Source organism: Aspergillus thermomutatus, assembly GCF_002237265.1.
Source record: "Aspergillus thermomutatus strain HMR AF 39 chromosome Unknown NODE_172, whole genome shotgun sequence".
NCBI lineage: Eukaryota > Fungi > Ascomycota > Eurotiomycetes > Eurotiales > Aspergillaceae > Aspergillus > Aspergillus thermomutatus.
Window position 1 is genome coordinate 1 of NW_020798221.1, and position 17285 is coordinate 17285.

Here is a 17285-nt window from a genome sequence, read left to right on the forward strand (position 1 = left end):
CCTTTAACTAAGCCCCTTAGTTTCTCCTATATTATTTATACTTTATATTATTAATAATACTTTATCTATTTAACCTACTATTATTTTATATATTCTTATTAAGTAACTATATTTTAGCCTCTTATCTTTATTACTATAAATTAGCTTAGTTAATAGCCTATTACTACCCCTATAATAACATAACCTTATCCTTATAATTCCTATAAATAATTAATATATAGTTCTCACTTATAACAGCCTTCTTTTCCAGTTTTATCTTATACTTAGTATTTTTTTCTATAAATTAAGGTTTTACCCTTTCTTTTTTATATAAATCACCTTATATAGCACTTAGCTTATCTATAGGAGGGGATAATATTATAGTTAATACTTTAAGTATTACTTCCTTATAGTCTTATTTATAGTGATGACTTATTATTAATGTCCATATCTGCAGACTAGTTATTATAGATATGAACTCAGCTTCTTACCATACACCATATTAGTCCCTACCTTGACGTAGACCACGACAGAATCTATATATTATTCTATATCATGGTCTAGAAAGATGGTAAGTTTGTAGTAATGATATTGATATATCAGAAGTCAGGGCACTCCATGGATAGATATTAGGATCTGGCTTCATATGGTGTTATTTTGCCCTACTGGGTGATAGATATGAATGTCTAGTGACTATGGCTCTAATCAGTAAATTCATAATAAAAATGCATGAGAAAGATGGCTTTTATCACATCTAACATTAGTCTATCTTTCAAAGCCTGTTGCAGCTGTGAGCTGATAGATAAGTTCAATTGCTGTATCTAGAATTCTGTATGTAAAGAATCCAGCTGGATTCTAGATATCCCACAAGGCCAAAAGACCAACATTACCGCAATCCAGACATATAGTAGTAGTAGCGCACGGGGTAGATTCCTTACACTAGATTCTAGACAAGATTAGAAAGGCATATTGTATTATCTACTGCCAGTCGTCCAATCAGCAGCATTAAGTATCCGGGCACCGCCACAGGGCACTGCAAAGCGGTGACCCAGTGGCTAGGTGGCCAGTAGCTATTTATATGAGATCATATCTCTCTACGGGGTACGGAGTACAGAGTACCCTACTGCCGAACCATAGTGAACACCATTGCCATCTCCAAATTTCTGACCCTCCTTCCTTAACTGCTCTCGCGAGTCTGATACAAACAAGAAACCGTCTCGATCCTTCGCTATCAACGTGCTTGGATATATTATTGTTGTTGAACGTCTAAGACCGAGTCCGCTCCCTCATCTTTTGAATCTCCATGTCATTTGCCCCGCCTCCCGGACCTCCGCCGCCTTCCGTTCCAGAAGGATGGAAGGCTCAATATGACGACCGCTACAAGCAATGGTGAGCTCTCTTGTGGCTTCCACCTTGAACTTGGTCTCGATCCCTTGAATCTAATCTACCCTACTCAAGGTTCTTTGTGAACTTACACACGGGCAAATCGCAATGGGAACGTCCTGAGGGTCCAGCTCAGAGAGAAGAGCAGCATGCTCCGCCAAGCGGGCCGCCACCTTCCTACGATGATTCTGGCCCTGCAGATCCATCCGTTCAGGCTGCCGCAACTGACAAGAAGACCCTGGGCTCGAACAATCCCTACAACCAAGGGGAACCCAGCCATGATACTCTGGAGAGCGATGCTCGGCTCGCCGCTCAACTACAGGCAGAAGAAGATGCTCGAGCTCAAAGCAGAAGCCCTGCGCATCCCGGCGCGGCGGCAGACTACTACAGCGAAAGCTCCCGACCGCTGTCATCAACGGGTTATCAGCCGTCACAGGGTCCTGCGCCAGCCCCGGAACAGAAGCGCAGCAAAGGCTTCCTGAGCAAATTGATGGGCAAGAGCTCGAGTAGTAGTAGTAGTAGTAGCTCCCACTATGGAAGACCGCCTGTTGCTCAGCAACAACCTTACGGGTATCAGCAAGGAGGCTACTATGGGGGCGGCTACCCCCCGCAACCGCAGCCCGCAGGTTATGGGTACCCTCAGTACCCGCCACAGGGCGGCCACTATCCCGCGGCGCAGCCACCGCGGCGGAGCGGCGGAATGGGCACTGCAGGCGCTGCCGCTTTGGGTGTGGGAGGCGGTTTGCTCGGCGGTGCTCTGCTCGCAGAAGCATTCGACGATGACCATGGGGACACGGTCATCAACAACTATGGTGATGATTACAGTGGTGACTTCGGCGGCGGTGATGACTTTGGCGGTGACTTTTGAGTTTGCTGAAATGTGCGCCGCTTTGTTGGCGCTTGTCCTCACCTGCCTTCATTGCAGTTTCTTAAGTTGATTGGTCACAGGAGCGTGGGCTCAATTTTCCGTTCTCGCCCTGCTGCGTCTGGATCGCATCTATCTCAGATGCCCTAAGCGTATCAATAGATGCGTGTGTATACAGACTTGCTTCTGATCGCTCTCCACGAAGATATGATGTTGATGATGATCATGTAAATAGTATTCTTGCTCGTGTCCTATTACTTGCTTTTTATACTCCCATACCGGCAGGCTGAGATCTGTCATGTAGGCGGTAATAGAGTCAATTCGACTGATGTCAAAGAAAATGTCTTAAGCGAATAGTTGGCTGAGACGAAGCCAATGAATAGCCTGTCAACCTCGTCTGCGCGTAGAACCCCCAGTTTCCCGACCGGTTGCTGCTCCCCGGGAGGCTCCAGAATCTGTCTCGGCGGTTTGCCTTGGGGTGGCACCGGCCATCCAGCCGGCCAGATCGAAATTCCCAGGCGCGCCGCCGCCAGCCATAGCATTTCGTGTAGCACCAGAGATCGGAGAGGAGCGTGATTGCTTCTCAAATTCAGCACGCATTTCCGGGTCCACTGGCAAATTAGTTAGCAAGTAGGCAAGGTGTGTATAGGCAAGAGCTAATAGTAGCAAAACGACTTACTATTCTCCATAAGCTTCGGCATTCCAAAGGTGAAACCCAGTGCTACCAATGCCAACAAAATCATAGGGTTTTTGAAGAGCGAAAGGGGCGAGACTGGTACGATGCGTCCTTGTCAGCATACACATCATTTGAAGGGCCCAAAGTCGGAGCATTCTCCGCCACGGCAGTGGGAGGGGATTCATCTCACATCTAGCTCTTTCTTCATAGAAACCTCTTCGAGCCAAGACTTTCGCTTCCACCGTCACCTCTGCGGCTTTGGCGCTGTTGCCAGCAGCAGCATCGACAACGAACTTCTCCGGGCCGCGATTGTCCCATGGGTTTCCCCGGTAAGTCTCCCACACGCCCAGGACAGTTCCATCGGCAGAGACGTCCACCCGATACGGAGCGAAGATATACTCGGCCGATCGAATATCGAGCAGATAGGACTCCGGTTTCGTCGCCTTGAGGTTCCGGAAGACGAAAGAAGCCGAGCGGGTGAGCGGGGCCGTCAAGGGATGAGGCAGGTGACTGGGGACATCTTCCGTATCCTTCGGTGACGGTAATGAGGTCAAGGTCGCGTGTGTCCCAGCTGGGAGGGTGTTAGGATTGGGTAGCAGATTCGAAGGAGGGATGGTGATTGTGAGGGGAGACGACAATGCTGCTGTGAAGGTAGCCGCAATGAAAAGGAGAAGGGCAGAAAGAGACGACCTGAGGAAGAACATCATTGAAAGGGCAGTGACTTCCTCGCACAATTTTTGAGAATTTCGTCGGCGGTTGGGCGAGGAAGAGATGTCGTCGTTCAGATGGAGCACGCTGCACGAATGACAAACGAGTGGTGATGTGAGTGCCAAGCTTTTGGACATCCGTCTACTTGCTGCATTAACCTACTGCACAAGTGACAATGCCACCAACGAAATAACGAGATTAGTTTTTCCTGATCTTGTCATTTGGATAATCTTTATACTCCGTAGCAAAAGCAGAACTTGACTGAGATTGGGCTTACATGACCTGCTGCCGTGCCAGGAGAACGGTTCGGATTGTCGGCCATCGACATGTCTGCCACAGAGCATTTCATAGCTTTTCAAGGGGACAGGAAAAGTACAAGTCTATTCCAACTAGGCGGGTTACCTGACTAAAGAAGTGGGTTGGGATTTCTGAACTGCTCGTAGACCTATCTCGTAGTCACTTCCCGCCTCGAAGGCATGGCAAATGGGACCTCGACAAGCCACCCAGGCACGAAGAATGATAGTCGACGGCTACCAGGGTCTGAAAGCAAGATATAGAAAATATGGCATGTGCACTATCTGTTGCCCCTCAAGGCGCAGAAAGACAATTCAAACTGTATGTACATTGCTTGAAGAAACTGGCTATACAACACCACGAGCACGGATAACTTGAAGAACTGGTATAATTCTATACAAGAAGAGAAGTCAAACCACATCTACAGCCTAGCCTTGGGAGCAGATTGTTCTTCCAGAGCCTGAGTATAAAGCTGATCCAGGAGCTGGCGATATTTCTTCGTGGTAGGAGGACGCTTCAGCTTGAGACTAGACATTAAACCAGTGTTAGTATCTGAAAACAATGGCAATATTGCGCGAAAAGAAGACGGCCACTTACGTCGGTGTCAGCAGGTTATTCTCAACTGAGAAAGGCTCAATGAGCAAAGCACAGTTCTTGACTCTTTCGTAACCAGCAAGCTTGTGCTTCCTGGCGACCTTCTCGAGGTCTCGCAGCACCGCCTTGCGGACCTTGTCGTCACCCAGAACCGACTTAAGTCCCTCGATGTCTGCAGCATCGATAGTCCGACCAAGAACCTTGCTAGCGAACGGAGCGAATGCATCAGGCTGGACACCGAAAATACCAACCAAGAAAGTCTGAACGCTGTCACCATGAACATAGCCCTGAGCAAAATAACCAAGCTCCGACAGGTAGACACCCTCAAGTCGTTCAGGAGAGATGTACTCTCCCTGGGCGAGCTTGAGGACATTCTTCCGGCGGTCGATGATAACAAAGCGACCCATTTCATCAACTGTACAAACATCCCCAGTTCGGAACCAACCATCCTCGGTCATCGCTTTGCTGGTCTCCTCCGTGTTCTTGAAGTATTCCTTGAAGACATTGGTACCGCGCAGAAGCAACTCACCCCGTGGGAAAGGCTTGTCGTCGACCGAATATTCCATGTCAGGCAAAGACATTAGACAGGCTTCGGTGCAAGGAGCGAGACGCCCACAGTTGCCGGCGGTAAGATCCTTCGAAGACTGCGAGCTTGCCATGGCGTACGTCTCGGTCAGACCGTAGCCCTGGATGAAGTCGACTCCAAGGGCAACTCTCAGGAAGTTGTGCAAGGAGGGATCTAGGGGCGCCGAGCCCGACACCATGAATCTACACCGTTCCAAACCAATGGCCGCAGCGACCTTCTTGGCCCAGATTCTGTCGTATAGAGCATGCTTCACGGTGGCTTTGCTGGGGTCGGGATTCTTCAGGTTGGCAGTTTTGGCGGCAACAATGTGTCTTGACAGAGCACCCTTGAAGCCGGGTTGCTCTACGGTGGCAGCACGAATGACGTTGCCAAAGCGACTGTAAAGACGGGGGACTGACATGAAACCCGTAGGTTTCAACGTCTTGATATCGTCGACCAGTTCCACGATATTACCGTGGAAGTAGCCGATACGCGCACCCGCCCAGAAAGCGGTATGCTCCGTCAAACGAGCATAGATGTGGGCCAACGGCAGATAAGACAAACTTGTGTCACCTGGGGCCTGCTGAACGTTGACGAGCGCGGCAGAGGTTGCAGCCACGGCATTCTCATGAGTCAAGACCACACCCTTTGGAGGACCGGTAGTACCGGAGGTATAGTTGATCGTGACGATGTCCGAAGGAGAGGGGGGATTGCACGGACGATTCGAAGCGGTGCCCAGCTCCTCAACCTGATCCATGGTATAGATTGCGACATCCAGACCGGCAGCGATGGACTCCAGGAGCGCACGCTTTGAGTGGCCGGCGGGTTCGCCAGCATCCAGAGGATCCAGACTCACGATGATCTTGAGATTGGGCAAAGAGGGCTTGAGCTTAAGCAGAGTGGGAATATGCGGCAAGGAGGTGACAACACAGTTCAATTCTGCATGGTTGATAATATATTCGGTGGCATCCGAGGCAAGGACATCATAGATCGAGACCGAGTAGAGGGACTGGGACATGCATGCCAGATCTGCGATGACGAACTTCAGTCAGAGGCCAGGAACATATTGAGTAATCAGACGAGGGAGAGGCGGGGGAATCTCGTACCAGTAATTTGCCATTCTGGCCGATTTTGACACCAAAGTCCAATCCCATACGGTCCCGGGCGTCCGCAGCCATGCTTGTTGTGCACTTCCACCAAGCCGGCACCAAAGGCAGCTCTTCGCTTTCGAACGGTCTCATAGTCCATCCACTGGTAAGGGCCGTAGGTTTTTGTGACCGGGTTGTAAGGACGCCATCCGAGGCAATGGGCTTTCGGGACTCGATTCGCGGTCGACTCAAAGACATCGTGCGCCGTGAGAATCTAGACAGACAGGATCAGGATTAGTCGTGAGGAGTTTCCATGGTATTCGGCGCATACCTTGGGGTCCAACGTCTTTAGAAGCTCATTCTGAAGATTCCAAGCACGGTAGACTTTGCTCCGTCCGGGTTGCTCGGTGCCGGGAAGGGCAACCGAATATGGAGTGCCCTTGGGAGGTTCTTGTCTCAATTCCTCGGCACGAGCGAGATGGGTGGGTTGCTGGGAGAAAAACATGGCGGCGACAATGTATACAATCTATCTCTGTTTGAGTTAGTGGGTACAAAAGCATCCATAAGACATAAAGTCAGTCATTCCAAGGCCAGGGGAGGGGAGGGGACGCAGAACCTACGGCGTCCGATAGCACAAGTGGAAAGTCTCGACAACGACCGAAAAGGGAGGAAATTTACAAGAAAAAGGAGTGCTTATTTCGTCCAGAAATGGAAGACGAGCAATCTATACAATAATGAATCAGGGAGCGAAATGATCGGACAAGGACGGACAGTATGGAGTCAAGGTAAGCGAAAAGGGAAGTGGAGGAAGCTAGGTAGCTGGACTCCTTAAGAATTCAGAACGATGTCCTCATGCCTGGCTGCTCTTGTTTTGTTCCTCCTTCTTCTGCCTGTCCGATAGATATTATAAGAAATAAATATCTGGAGAAAAAGCGACCGGGGATCACTGGCCCCCCTGGAACAAGGAAAGCCCGCCAAATCACTCCTCGGGATGGGGTAGTTGGACTGGGGACTGGAGCATCGCTGAGCAGCTGAATGGTCGAGCCAAGCGCTGAAGTCATAGCCGACCATTCATCCTCGTGGAAACTTACCTCGGCTGTTCTGCCTTTCACGCTCTCTCAAAGATTCGACAGAAGATCCTCCGAATTCTTCTTGAATTTCAATGGCTACACAAATTACCTTAGACAGTAGATACATCGTATCTGTAAGAAAGTAACGAAGATACAGGATGACGGTGGATTCTGCGGGATTCCCAGGATAAGCACAAGAGAAATCCGAGACATCCACCAGGTATCTACTCGGTACGGTCTACTTCCTACTCAGCCACTCCACTATTATTGCTGCATTTCCATCACCTTAAAGACTCGATAATAAAGCCGATGAAGTTCTTCTATTTCCAGTTTAGATCGCTCAATGTCCCGGAGATCCTAACGCAAGATGGCGTCGGCCCGAAATTGTCCCCCATACCGTCAAGATATGTTCTAAATTTTAAAATCGATGTACTACTTTTTTTAACCTAGGTAAATATCTGGGGGAAATTCCGATGCTTTGACTGTTCATACTTCTGGTTCAGATCAGCCAGTGATCGAGGACTGGGACTTGTGCGCATGGATGAGAGCAGATAGGTGCATATGGAGTACTGATGTGAGTAAGGGTACCCCTGGTACTGTGTCAGCTGCTAGGGAAGATCATTGGAGAAAGCTAATACATAGTAAGTTGTATGTAAGCACGTGGGAAGAGTTTCATGTGATAGTGCAGTCATGCCTGCATTGTTGTCCTATCACCATAGTAAGATCCTACTATATCATGAGTGAGGGAAATATGATGTGTTTAGAGCATACCTACAGTTATATATGAGTCAGTAACTTGAGATTTCTAGATGAGATGGCGCATAAATTATCTATTGAACACCTGTACAATCAGGTCATAACCATGAAAAGAGACAACTCACCCAACTCCATGCCAAATGCTGAATCCTGCGAGAGAAATATCTACATGCTATATACAAAACAAAACCGAGATAGACACAGGGGTATCATCCCTATTCCACCGGCGCATTCATCCTTTCTCCTGTCATAGTCCACAGATAATCGGATAGCCGAACAACCATACCGACGAACGTAGATGTCGTAACAGTCCATACTTCATTTTCTGTACATTAATTACCTCTCCTGTGGACGGTCGACACATACGGCACATGAGTGGGCCAAGAAGTCGCGCCGTGTTTCTATCCCAGGATCGCACTGCCCAACTTCTGATACCACTTGGTGGGCGTGACTGTCTCCCACATCTCGTTTTCCAGAGCGACGCGGCCAGTATCGATATCCGCTTCGATTGGACGCACAAACGCTGGTCGGAAAATGATCTTATGGCCCAGGTAGAGCACAACGAAAAGAATCAAACTGAGGTAGGCGACGAAAAAGTCGGTCACACTGAACGACGGAATCCAGGCAGTGAATCCCTGTGTGAGGATGATCAGGATGTTGAAGAACAAGCCATAGTAGGCATACCATGGCTGCCACAAAGCCTTGTACGGGAGGAGGTCGCGAGAAATGTTGCGAGCCTTTACGGCTCGCATGAATGCGATATGACAAGCATTCAAGGATGCCCATGTAATGAAGCCTGCCACACCAGAGATGTTTAGGAACCAATTGAATACGGTGCTACCAGCATTGGAAACATTCATGAATCCAAGCAGGCCAAAAGCTGAGGTGAATGCAACACTGTAGTAGGGAACACCTTTCTTGCTAGTCTTCTTAAACCAACGCGGCGCGAACCCTTCCTGTGCCAGACCAATCAAGATACGGCTGCCACTGTAGACATTAGAGTTCGCAGCAGAAAGAACCACAGTCAGCAGGACCGCATTGATGATATGCGGGAGAACCTTCACACCTGCTAGCTTAGCAGCAATGACAAAGGGCGAGGAGTTGGCGTCATTTCCACCCGTGAGAAGGTTATCATTAGTGTAGGGTACCAGCAGACCAATAAAGAAGATGGTCAGGACAAAAAAGAACAGGATTCGAAAGAATGTCTTGCGGATGGCCGCAGGAACAGTCTTGCGGGGATTTTCTGTTTCACCAGCAGCAATGCCAACAAGCTCAGTTCCCTGGTATGAGAATCCAGCCTGGATCAGGACAGCCCAGAAGCCGACAAACTTCGCGGTGGAATCGGGGTGAACGCCTTCGTAAGGGGAAAAGGGCCCAGGGTTCGACCAGTACCGGAAACCAAGGTAGCCCTTGTCACCAGCACCTGCGTCAATGCAAATAGCGAAGATCATGAACCCAACGACAGTGATAACTTTGATGCTTGAGAACCAGAATTCCAACTCGCCATAAAAACTGACAGGCAAGAAGTTGAAAAGAGTGATCATCACCCAGAAGACAGCAATGAAGATGGCGATTTGGATATCCGATTTCCAGAATTGGATGATCAGACCCGTTGCGGTCAGCTCAAGAGCATAGGTGATGGCCCAAGAAAACCAATAAATCCAACCCATGGCGAAACCCAGACTCGGGTCAATCAACCGCGTGGCATAGGAGGTGAACGCTCCTGGGATTGGAATGTATGTAGCGATCTCTCCCAAAGAGGTCATGACCGAGTAGACGATGGAGCCAACGAACATATAGGCGATGAGGGCCCCCACGGGGCCTGCATGTGCGATAGCGGTACCGCTACTGATGAAAAGACCTGTGCCGATAGTACCACCTACCAGAGTGGATTAGCACAAAGCGGGATGCTTCTGAGCTGAGGCTCAAATTAAAGCATGACTCACCAATGGCAATCATCTGTAGATGCCTGCTCTTCAGCTTCCGCTTGAGATCGGGCAGCGGATTCGATTCACGGCTAGCTCCATGCTTCTCACAGTCCAGATCGTTCGAGGCCGGGGGGGAACTGTTGTCGTAGACCTGGACAGACTCATCGTTTAACATCGTGCCCTTGTCTTCTGCGACCTTTGGCGCAGCCGTGACCTCAAGCTCGTTGAAGGCCATCAGTCGAGCCTTCAGCGTTCTGGCGCTGAAGATTGAAACAAGACGAGTTGGAGTATGGAAGTGCACTAGAGGGCTGGTGGGGATTCAAGGTACAAAAAAGAAAGAAAAAGAAGAGGCGAAAAAAATCGGGGTGGAAGGAGGGAAGCGCGCCGTTCAACAGAGACTCCACTTAAGACCACTCGAGGTTGAGTGAGTCGAGTCCACTGGAATACTGCCGAGTAACGGAGCAAGCAGGCCTTTCTTTTTTACCCTCTTCTGCACTGTCGACTGAACTGAATCAGGACGAGGTTCAAAGAATGACAATGAAAGGACTTGATGCTGTGCTTTTATTGCAAATGCATCAGAAATCAGCAATTGACTGACACGGCAAAGAGATAAAGGCACAGCCAATGGCAAATGATACAGATAATACGATTATGTACAATAAATGTACAGGAAGGTGTTATGTAAAGAGAACAGTAGACAGAATTTGGCTGGAGTGAGCTTTGATAATGGAGATTATGGAGTCATCTATCTGCGAGCGGGAGGCCGATGTAACATTAATTGGAGACTTGGAAGATTAGAACTGAGAACAGATAAATATTATCATCATCACTGGACTATCTACTGTCTACCGAGGGGTACTCTAAATAATAATGGTCAGTACTCCGTAGTCAGAAGCTCAAGGCAAGAAGAAGGAATAATATGCATATTCTGATTGCTTCATCGGTTGCAGATTCTTTTTGTAGTAAAGTACGTACTTTAGGAAAACTTTTTCCTACCATCTCATCCTTGTTGCATTCTCCATCTCTCTCTCTCTCTCTCTCTCTCCTATGATAAGACTTGAATCCATGGATGGCAGAAAGCACGGCCCTCTGGATGGCAAACGAAAATCATTCTCTCGGAGCCTTGGATATCTACCTAGATAATCAGTAATTGAGTATTGAAGAGTTGCCATCCAGTGGCATCCACATGGGATGTGGAGCGCTGCTAGGAGCCTAGGAGTGCTGGCTGATGGGCGGAGAAAGAAGAATTTTTTTCTCGTAAGATGACTCGATGCTAACTGATTTAAGTGCGGTGGCGGAAAGTCAATGAAGCTTGGCTGCTGCTTGGAAATCGGAAATGGGAGATGAGTTGCCGAGAGAGAAAACTTCTACTACGTAGGTACTCGATAGATAGATAGATAGGTGCAACTACTGTCATTCAGTCGACCCACCATCCTGACGGGAAAAATTCTCTTGGTTGCTCTTCGGGATTTTCCAGGTTCATCGTAAGTCTGCGACACCGTGTAGTGTGTGTACAGGGTTGTGCACACGATCCTCAGGTCGGGAGTCTGCCCTGCTGTTCTAAGGAACTGTCAAACGGACAAACACTTAAACTACAAAAGCCTGGTCTAAACCCTTAAGGTCCCAAACAAAATAGTCTTGCTAGGAGTTGGGAAAGCCTGGGATAATTGGGATCTAATTTCCCAAACCAAAGCTTGAGAGCGGTTTTCTCGGTGCGGGCAAACTGGAGGTGCGGCTAAAAGCTTCTAGAATATTTCCTTTCAAGTGATCCATTGAGGCATCTTCCAGTCCCATCCTCTTGTCTTCTACAACGCAGATTCATGCTTCTCATTCCATTAGAAGTAGAGACAAGATAGTCAGATCATCGACCACAATTGACATCATCGGGCAATTCATTTGAGCTTGAAATCCTCCAGTGCCTGCCCCTCTAATATTCTACCGTCAACCAGGAGAAACAGCCAATCTGTCCATTCCAAACAGGGCTCAAGTCCTGATATAGATTCTGACTTTTTTGACACAGGGGCATATTGTATGAAATATCATGTCAATGGCTATCAATCAAAATTTCAGCTAACTTGTGGATCAGTGTACAACAGAGATCAGATACATGGTATAAAGAATTGACGGGGGTATCAACATCACAGCATGCGGAGAAACGAAATAGGTCTCATTATAAAGATACAAAGGCATAATCGTTAATAGATGAAGTCATGGTCTCCAATAGGCGTCAATTGCGAATCTACGAGATTCGGGAAGTCAGTCCGAGAGAAATCAACAGCCATCATTCATGCGCCTCCGCGAAGAATCTCTCTGTGTCGTTGCATGTTGTTGGTGTTCTCGGTGACTGGAAACAGCAAGTGTCGGTCGAAGCTGGCGTATATGACCTCATGCCATGAGAACAGTTGAACGTAGGCGGTTTTCTCTTTCGAGACTCATCTGCGAGTATTCATGTGAATAGGTATGACATGCGAGGACAGGTACCCATCATCACGGAACTACGGTTGCTATCAACCTGTTTAGACTCCAATGTGAGTGGTAGTTTGCGGGGCCGGCTTCGTACTGTTGGTGCTGTGACCGCCAGATCGCAGAGCACCGAGTATAGCTACAATGCTCGTAGCAAGGAACAATGCCCTTTTCCCGCAATGTCAGCCCTTGATATCTTCGAATTCGGCAAGACGTCGAGATGTGACGAAAAAGCTCTAGATTGAATTGGGTATGACTTACCATTCGAATGCCCCAAACACGGTTGCAGCTTGCAATGCCCTGCATTGGCCCCAGTGGCAGTAATCCGGAGACGGAAGCAAAACACCAAGCGCAATAAACCCTGCAAACCAGAAAATCATGGTCACAATTTCCACAGCTGGGATGACAAAGCGATGCGCCAGTTGAGGGAAGAAAACTGGGGCCAGCGCAAGATAGGGCGTTGCAACGAAGGCAGTCCAGACGCCATTGAAAAGCATGAAATTGACGGTGTCACTCTGGACTACAGTAACAGCTGCTAGGGCGTTAGGCAAGTCTTCCATCAGCACAACAAGCAGGACGAGCGTAGGCCTACCATATGCCGTCAATCCGAGCACGATGATCGCGAAAGCTACCTGGACGACGCGAACAGGATAAATCCAAGGCATGTTCAAAGCCATAATGAAGAACGATCACTGCTGGATGATGTGTAAATGGTGTGAGTAAATTATGGCATCAAGAGGTGACGAGTGTGGGAAGAAAGGCCCTGCTTCTTCTGACCTATAGATAGTCAATCAGTCGATGCCTTCAAACCCGAACCTCGGGCATGTGAAGATGAAAGGGAGAGATTGGAGCGGACTGGGACATTCGCTCGTACTTAAAGGGCGCCGGACGAAACCATGATCGTGGCCTTGGAGACTCTTTTCAGCCAAGATCATCGCTATCATCCCGTGCCATAAAAAAACCACTGTTGGCCTCAATCTTCCTCCTGTGGCAGGGGGCGGACTGGACATGCGAGTATGGGACAAACCTTTATTGGCGAAGATAGGTATTATTGTTCAAGTTTGTTGGAGGAGCAATGACTGTAGACTTTGATGGAAAGAGAACTCCAAGTTCATAGGGTGCATATAGATACACCAGGAAGGACAGCACAGAGGAATCTTGACCGCTAGTGTAGTCTCTTTGCTTTAAATACATGCCTGGTGATCACAAACGTCACAGTCAAAAGGCATTCCTCTTTTAATTCTTCCGCCTAGTTTTTTGTACGCCGCTACAACTTGCACGCTCCCGAGCATTTTAATTGGCGTCGATCCCTTGTCTTTCTGTTGTGTACTATAACCTCATTTTCCTGTCTTACCATTGTTCTTCAAGGTGGACGTCTGCGTCATGGGGCCTGTGATCGATGATAGCAACGGGCATAGATGGCTCAAGGCTAAGGAACTTTCTGCCCTATGACGACATGCGCCTCGGCAAAGAAATCAACACGAGTGTCATAGGGGAAACACATTCCAAAGCCACAACATGCTATGCCCCTCGATAGGGGCCCAGGAGCGCCACGACAGACTGAAGATGCCATAGACTATGACTATAGTATTAGACTAGTACCTGTCTAGGACCCATGGACGACCGCTTGTGCCTTGAGATACTGACTCATCAATATCAATCATCAATCATCAGCTTCCCCAGATTGGATCTGAAGAACAAGAGAGAATGAGAATGAGAATGAGGGATTCTAATGAAACAGTATTAGTACCTTCTTTTGTATACATTAGATGTGAAGTCTATGTTGGATACTCCGGACTACAATTCAATCTTATCAGCTGAAAATATGACTACTCTATCCAGGAAATGTCTATGACACTCATATGTAGTTACTTCTCTCGTCAGCATCATCTTCTACCACTGCTATGTATCGATTCTCTCACAGTGGTACATATACATCTCTGGATCAAAATCATCACTCCTTTGAAAAGCAATTATAAGGTCTTCGTATTCCACCCACACTTTCTCTGAATGATTAGTTCTTGTTATTGATGTTTTCTCGTACTGCTTTTTCCCTCTCCCAGTTCCAGTGTTCGTCCCTCAATCACGCCATCGGCGCTACCCCAGTGCACATCCCCAAGCATATGGTAACTACTTATGCTCCAAACTACTTCTGTATACTCTTCTGAACATTTCTCCCCCACTTCAATTACTCCTTTTTCTTTTCCTTTTTCCTTTTTTTCTCCTCCTCCCACCTTCTTCAATCTGCAGTGTTGCCTCCCTCTTCATCCTCGCCTCTACCTGTCGATCCTCGATTCGATTGCATTATAGATCGTGTGAGAAGAGTGTCCAAGCCCAGTATCCGATACCCAATCCTTGAACATACACCATGTCTCAAACACCTCATTTTGAAACACTCCAACTCCATGCTGGGTAAGATAAACACCGAAATCTGGACCGCTCATTATCTCAATGGCAACACTGACAAGTCACCAAGTCACGAACCAGACTCTGCTACCAATTCACGGGCAGTGCCAATCTATGCTACTACCGTTGGTCCCATCCCTTCTACTCTCCTAGTCATTCACCCCACTAATCTCGAGATGTAGTCATACACATTCAATGATTCTGCCCATGGCGCCAGACTCTTTGGCCTCAAGGAGTTCGGAAACATCTACAGCCGTATTATGAACGTGAGTAATTCTCCGCAGCCCGGATTGGGTTGTAAGTCGTATCACTGATAATCTTCATTTTACTTCAGCCTACTGTTGATGTTTTTGAGAAGCGCATCGCCGCCCTTGAAGGGGGTGTGGCAGCCGTTGCAGCCTCTTCCGGCCAGGCTGCTCAGTTTATGGTCATCGCCGCGCTTGCTCACGCCGGCGACAACATCGTAGCTACGAGCAACTTGTACGGTGGTACATATAACCAATTGAAAGTCTTCCTTCCTCGTCTGGGTATCACAACCAAGTTTGTCCAAGGAGACAAGCCAGAGGACATCGCCGCGGCCATTGATGACCGCACCAAGGCTGTCTATGTCGAGACTATTGGCAATCCCCGGTACAATGTACCCGATTTTGAGGCGATCGCTAAGGTCGCTCACGAGAAGGGCGTTCCTCTCGTGGTGAGTTTCACTTCGTCGAAATACGGGAAGACTATCTCTGATTGCGCCCGCCTTTATTCTAGGTTGACAACACTTTCGGCGCTGGTGGCTACTTCTTCCGCCCCATCGAGCACGGTGCTGACATCGTGGTGCACAGCGCAACCAAGTGGATCGGTGGTCATGGAACCACCATTGGCGGTGTTGTTGTCGACAGCGGTAAATTTGATTGGGGTAAGCACGCCGATAGATTCCCCCAATTCATCGAACCGTCCGAGGGCTACCACGGTTTGAAGTTCTGGGAAACCTTTGGACCTATCACTTTCGCTATCCGTGTCCGGGTTGAGATTCTTCGTGACCTGGGATCGGCACTGAACCCATTTGCCGCTCAGCAGCTTCTACTTGGTCTGGAGACTCTGAGTTTGCGCGCTGAGCGACATGCAAGCAATGCCCTTGCCGTGGCCACATGGCTGCAGAAGAACGAACACGTGAGCTGGGTCTCGTATCCTGGTCTGGAATCTCACCCCAGCCACGAACTTGCCAAGCGTTACCTGAAGCGCGGCTTCGGTGGCGTACTATCCTTTGGAGTCAAGGGAGGCGCGGCTGCCGGTAGTCAGGTAGTTGACAACTTCAAGCTGATCTCTAACCTGGCAAAGTAAGTATTCCTGGCTCCCGAGATTTTGCTACCTTGTTGTCAGAACGCAAGCTAACCCTTTTGCAACAGTGTTGGGGATTCGAAGACTCTGGCCATCCACCCTTGGTCTACCACCCACGAACAGCTCACGGAGCAAGAGCGACTGGACTCGGGTGTCACTGAGGATGCTATCCGCATTTCGGTCGGTACCGAGCATATTGACGACATCATTGCCGATTTTGAACAATCTTTCAAGGCCTCCAGTGCCGCACTCGCACAGTAGAGTGTAGCCTTACGTCTATCATAAAAGGAGAACGCCAAAAGGCAGAATACGATGTGCGATGAACATATGATACCAAGCAGAATAGTTCTTTGAAATTTATTGCTTTATAATATAAGGTCAATGTAGACTTTCTTCGTCAATGTAAGCGCAGAGTTTTCGCGAAGAGGGTGGATGAAGAGGGGGTGGTTCTTATGAGAATCTGGTTGCTACTCTATAGTATATAATGGTACTCCCCTCGGAGGAAATTGTCAGCTGTGTTGTCTGCATGTAGCAGAATTGGTCCATTGCTGGACCACAAAGTCGCATGAAGGGACTAACAGAAGTACAAAAACTTGTCCTCAGTATCAAAGATTACTATTGAATTGGTTATTCAATGTAGTAGAATCAAGCTAGAAAAAATAGACCGCATCATACCACGAAGAGAGAAGAAGACAGCAAGAGAATGGGTTGAACAGAGAAATACAAAGCAAATAGTAACTGTTCGAGTTGATTCTTTTTGATGTGAACGCAGAAAGACACATAACGGTACAATACCGCAAAGAACCACCTCAAGAGTCTCAACCAACTAGGACTAAACGCAAATCAACACCAGCAGTGGAAGGTCGATATGATGCTCGAGAGGCAGAATTTGAGGAACCATGATACAATGGCAGTATCCAGCTTCATGCAACCCGGTCCCACTTCTCATCTCTTGACGGTGCTGTTTTCGCTCTGCTGGAGATGATCTCACAGCAAGTGTGACTGGAGCATAAAGGGAACTTGTCTCCCGCCAATGTGCCATCCTAGGCTAGACCCTTTATGAAGTAAAGCAAAATTCATGTTTAGAAACCGACCTGAGAACTCAAAACTCCCGAATAACCCCGTTTGAGAGAAATAGTACACGTGAGGTAGAAAGATGAAGGGGAAAATGAAACGTGGTTAAG

At 48.2% G+C, this 17285-nt stretch overlaps 4 protein-coding genes across 4 annotated transcripts; 2 read left to right on the forward strand and 2 right to left on the reverse strand.

Moving 5' to 3' along the window:
- Positions 1 to 1282: 1282 nt before the first annotated feature.
- CDV56_100387 (WW domain-containing protein) lies at positions 1283 to 2230 on the forward strand (the record flags this gene model as incomplete). The annotated part of the gene is made up of 2 exons (XM_026754006.1): positions 1283 to 1368; positions 1438 to 2230. 2 exons carry the CDS (start codon positions 1283 to 1285, stop codon positions 2228 to 2230), a joined length of 879 nt encoding a protein of 292 aa, XP_026612435.1.
- A 384-nt stretch (positions 2231 to 2614) lies between these two features.
- Positions 2615 to 6657, reverse strand: CDV56_100579 (putative AMP-binding enzyme; the record flags this gene model as incomplete). The annotated part of the gene is made up of 7 exons (XM_026754198.1): positions 2615 to 2838; positions 2907 to 2999; positions 3094 to 3698; positions 4331 to 4432; positions 4503 to 6093; positions 6171 to 6426; positions 6484 to 6657. 7 exons carry the CDS (start codon positions 6655 to 6657, stop codon positions 2615 to 2617), a joined length of 3045 nt encoding a protein of 1014 aa, XP_026612436.1.
- A 1722-nt stretch (positions 6658 to 8379) lies between these two features.
- CDV56_101477 (putative arginine transporter) lies at positions 8380 to 13046 on the reverse strand (the record flags this gene model as incomplete). Its single annotated transcript, XM_026755096.1, has 3 exons — positions 8380 to 9857; positions 9925 to 10166; positions 12631 to 13046. 3 exons carry the CDS (start codon positions 13044 to 13046, stop codon positions 8380 to 8382), a joined length of 2136 nt encoding a protein of 711 aa, XP_026612437.1.
- A 1691-nt stretch (positions 13047 to 14737) lies between these two features.
- CDV56_102351 (O-acetylhomoserine aminocarboxypropyltransferase/cysteine synthase family protein) lies at positions 14738 to 16362 on the forward strand (the record flags this gene model as incomplete). Its single annotated transcript, XM_026755970.1, has 6 exons — positions 14738 to 14781; positions 14846 to 14900; positions 14958 to 15041; positions 15110 to 15469; positions 15532 to 16100; positions 16170 to 16362. The coding sequence occupies 6 exons, from the start codon at positions 14738 to 14740 to the stop codon at positions 16360 to 16362; spliced, it is 1305 nt and encodes a 434-aa protein (XP_026612438.1).
- Between the last annotated feature and the right edge of the window lie 923 nt (positions 16363 to 17285).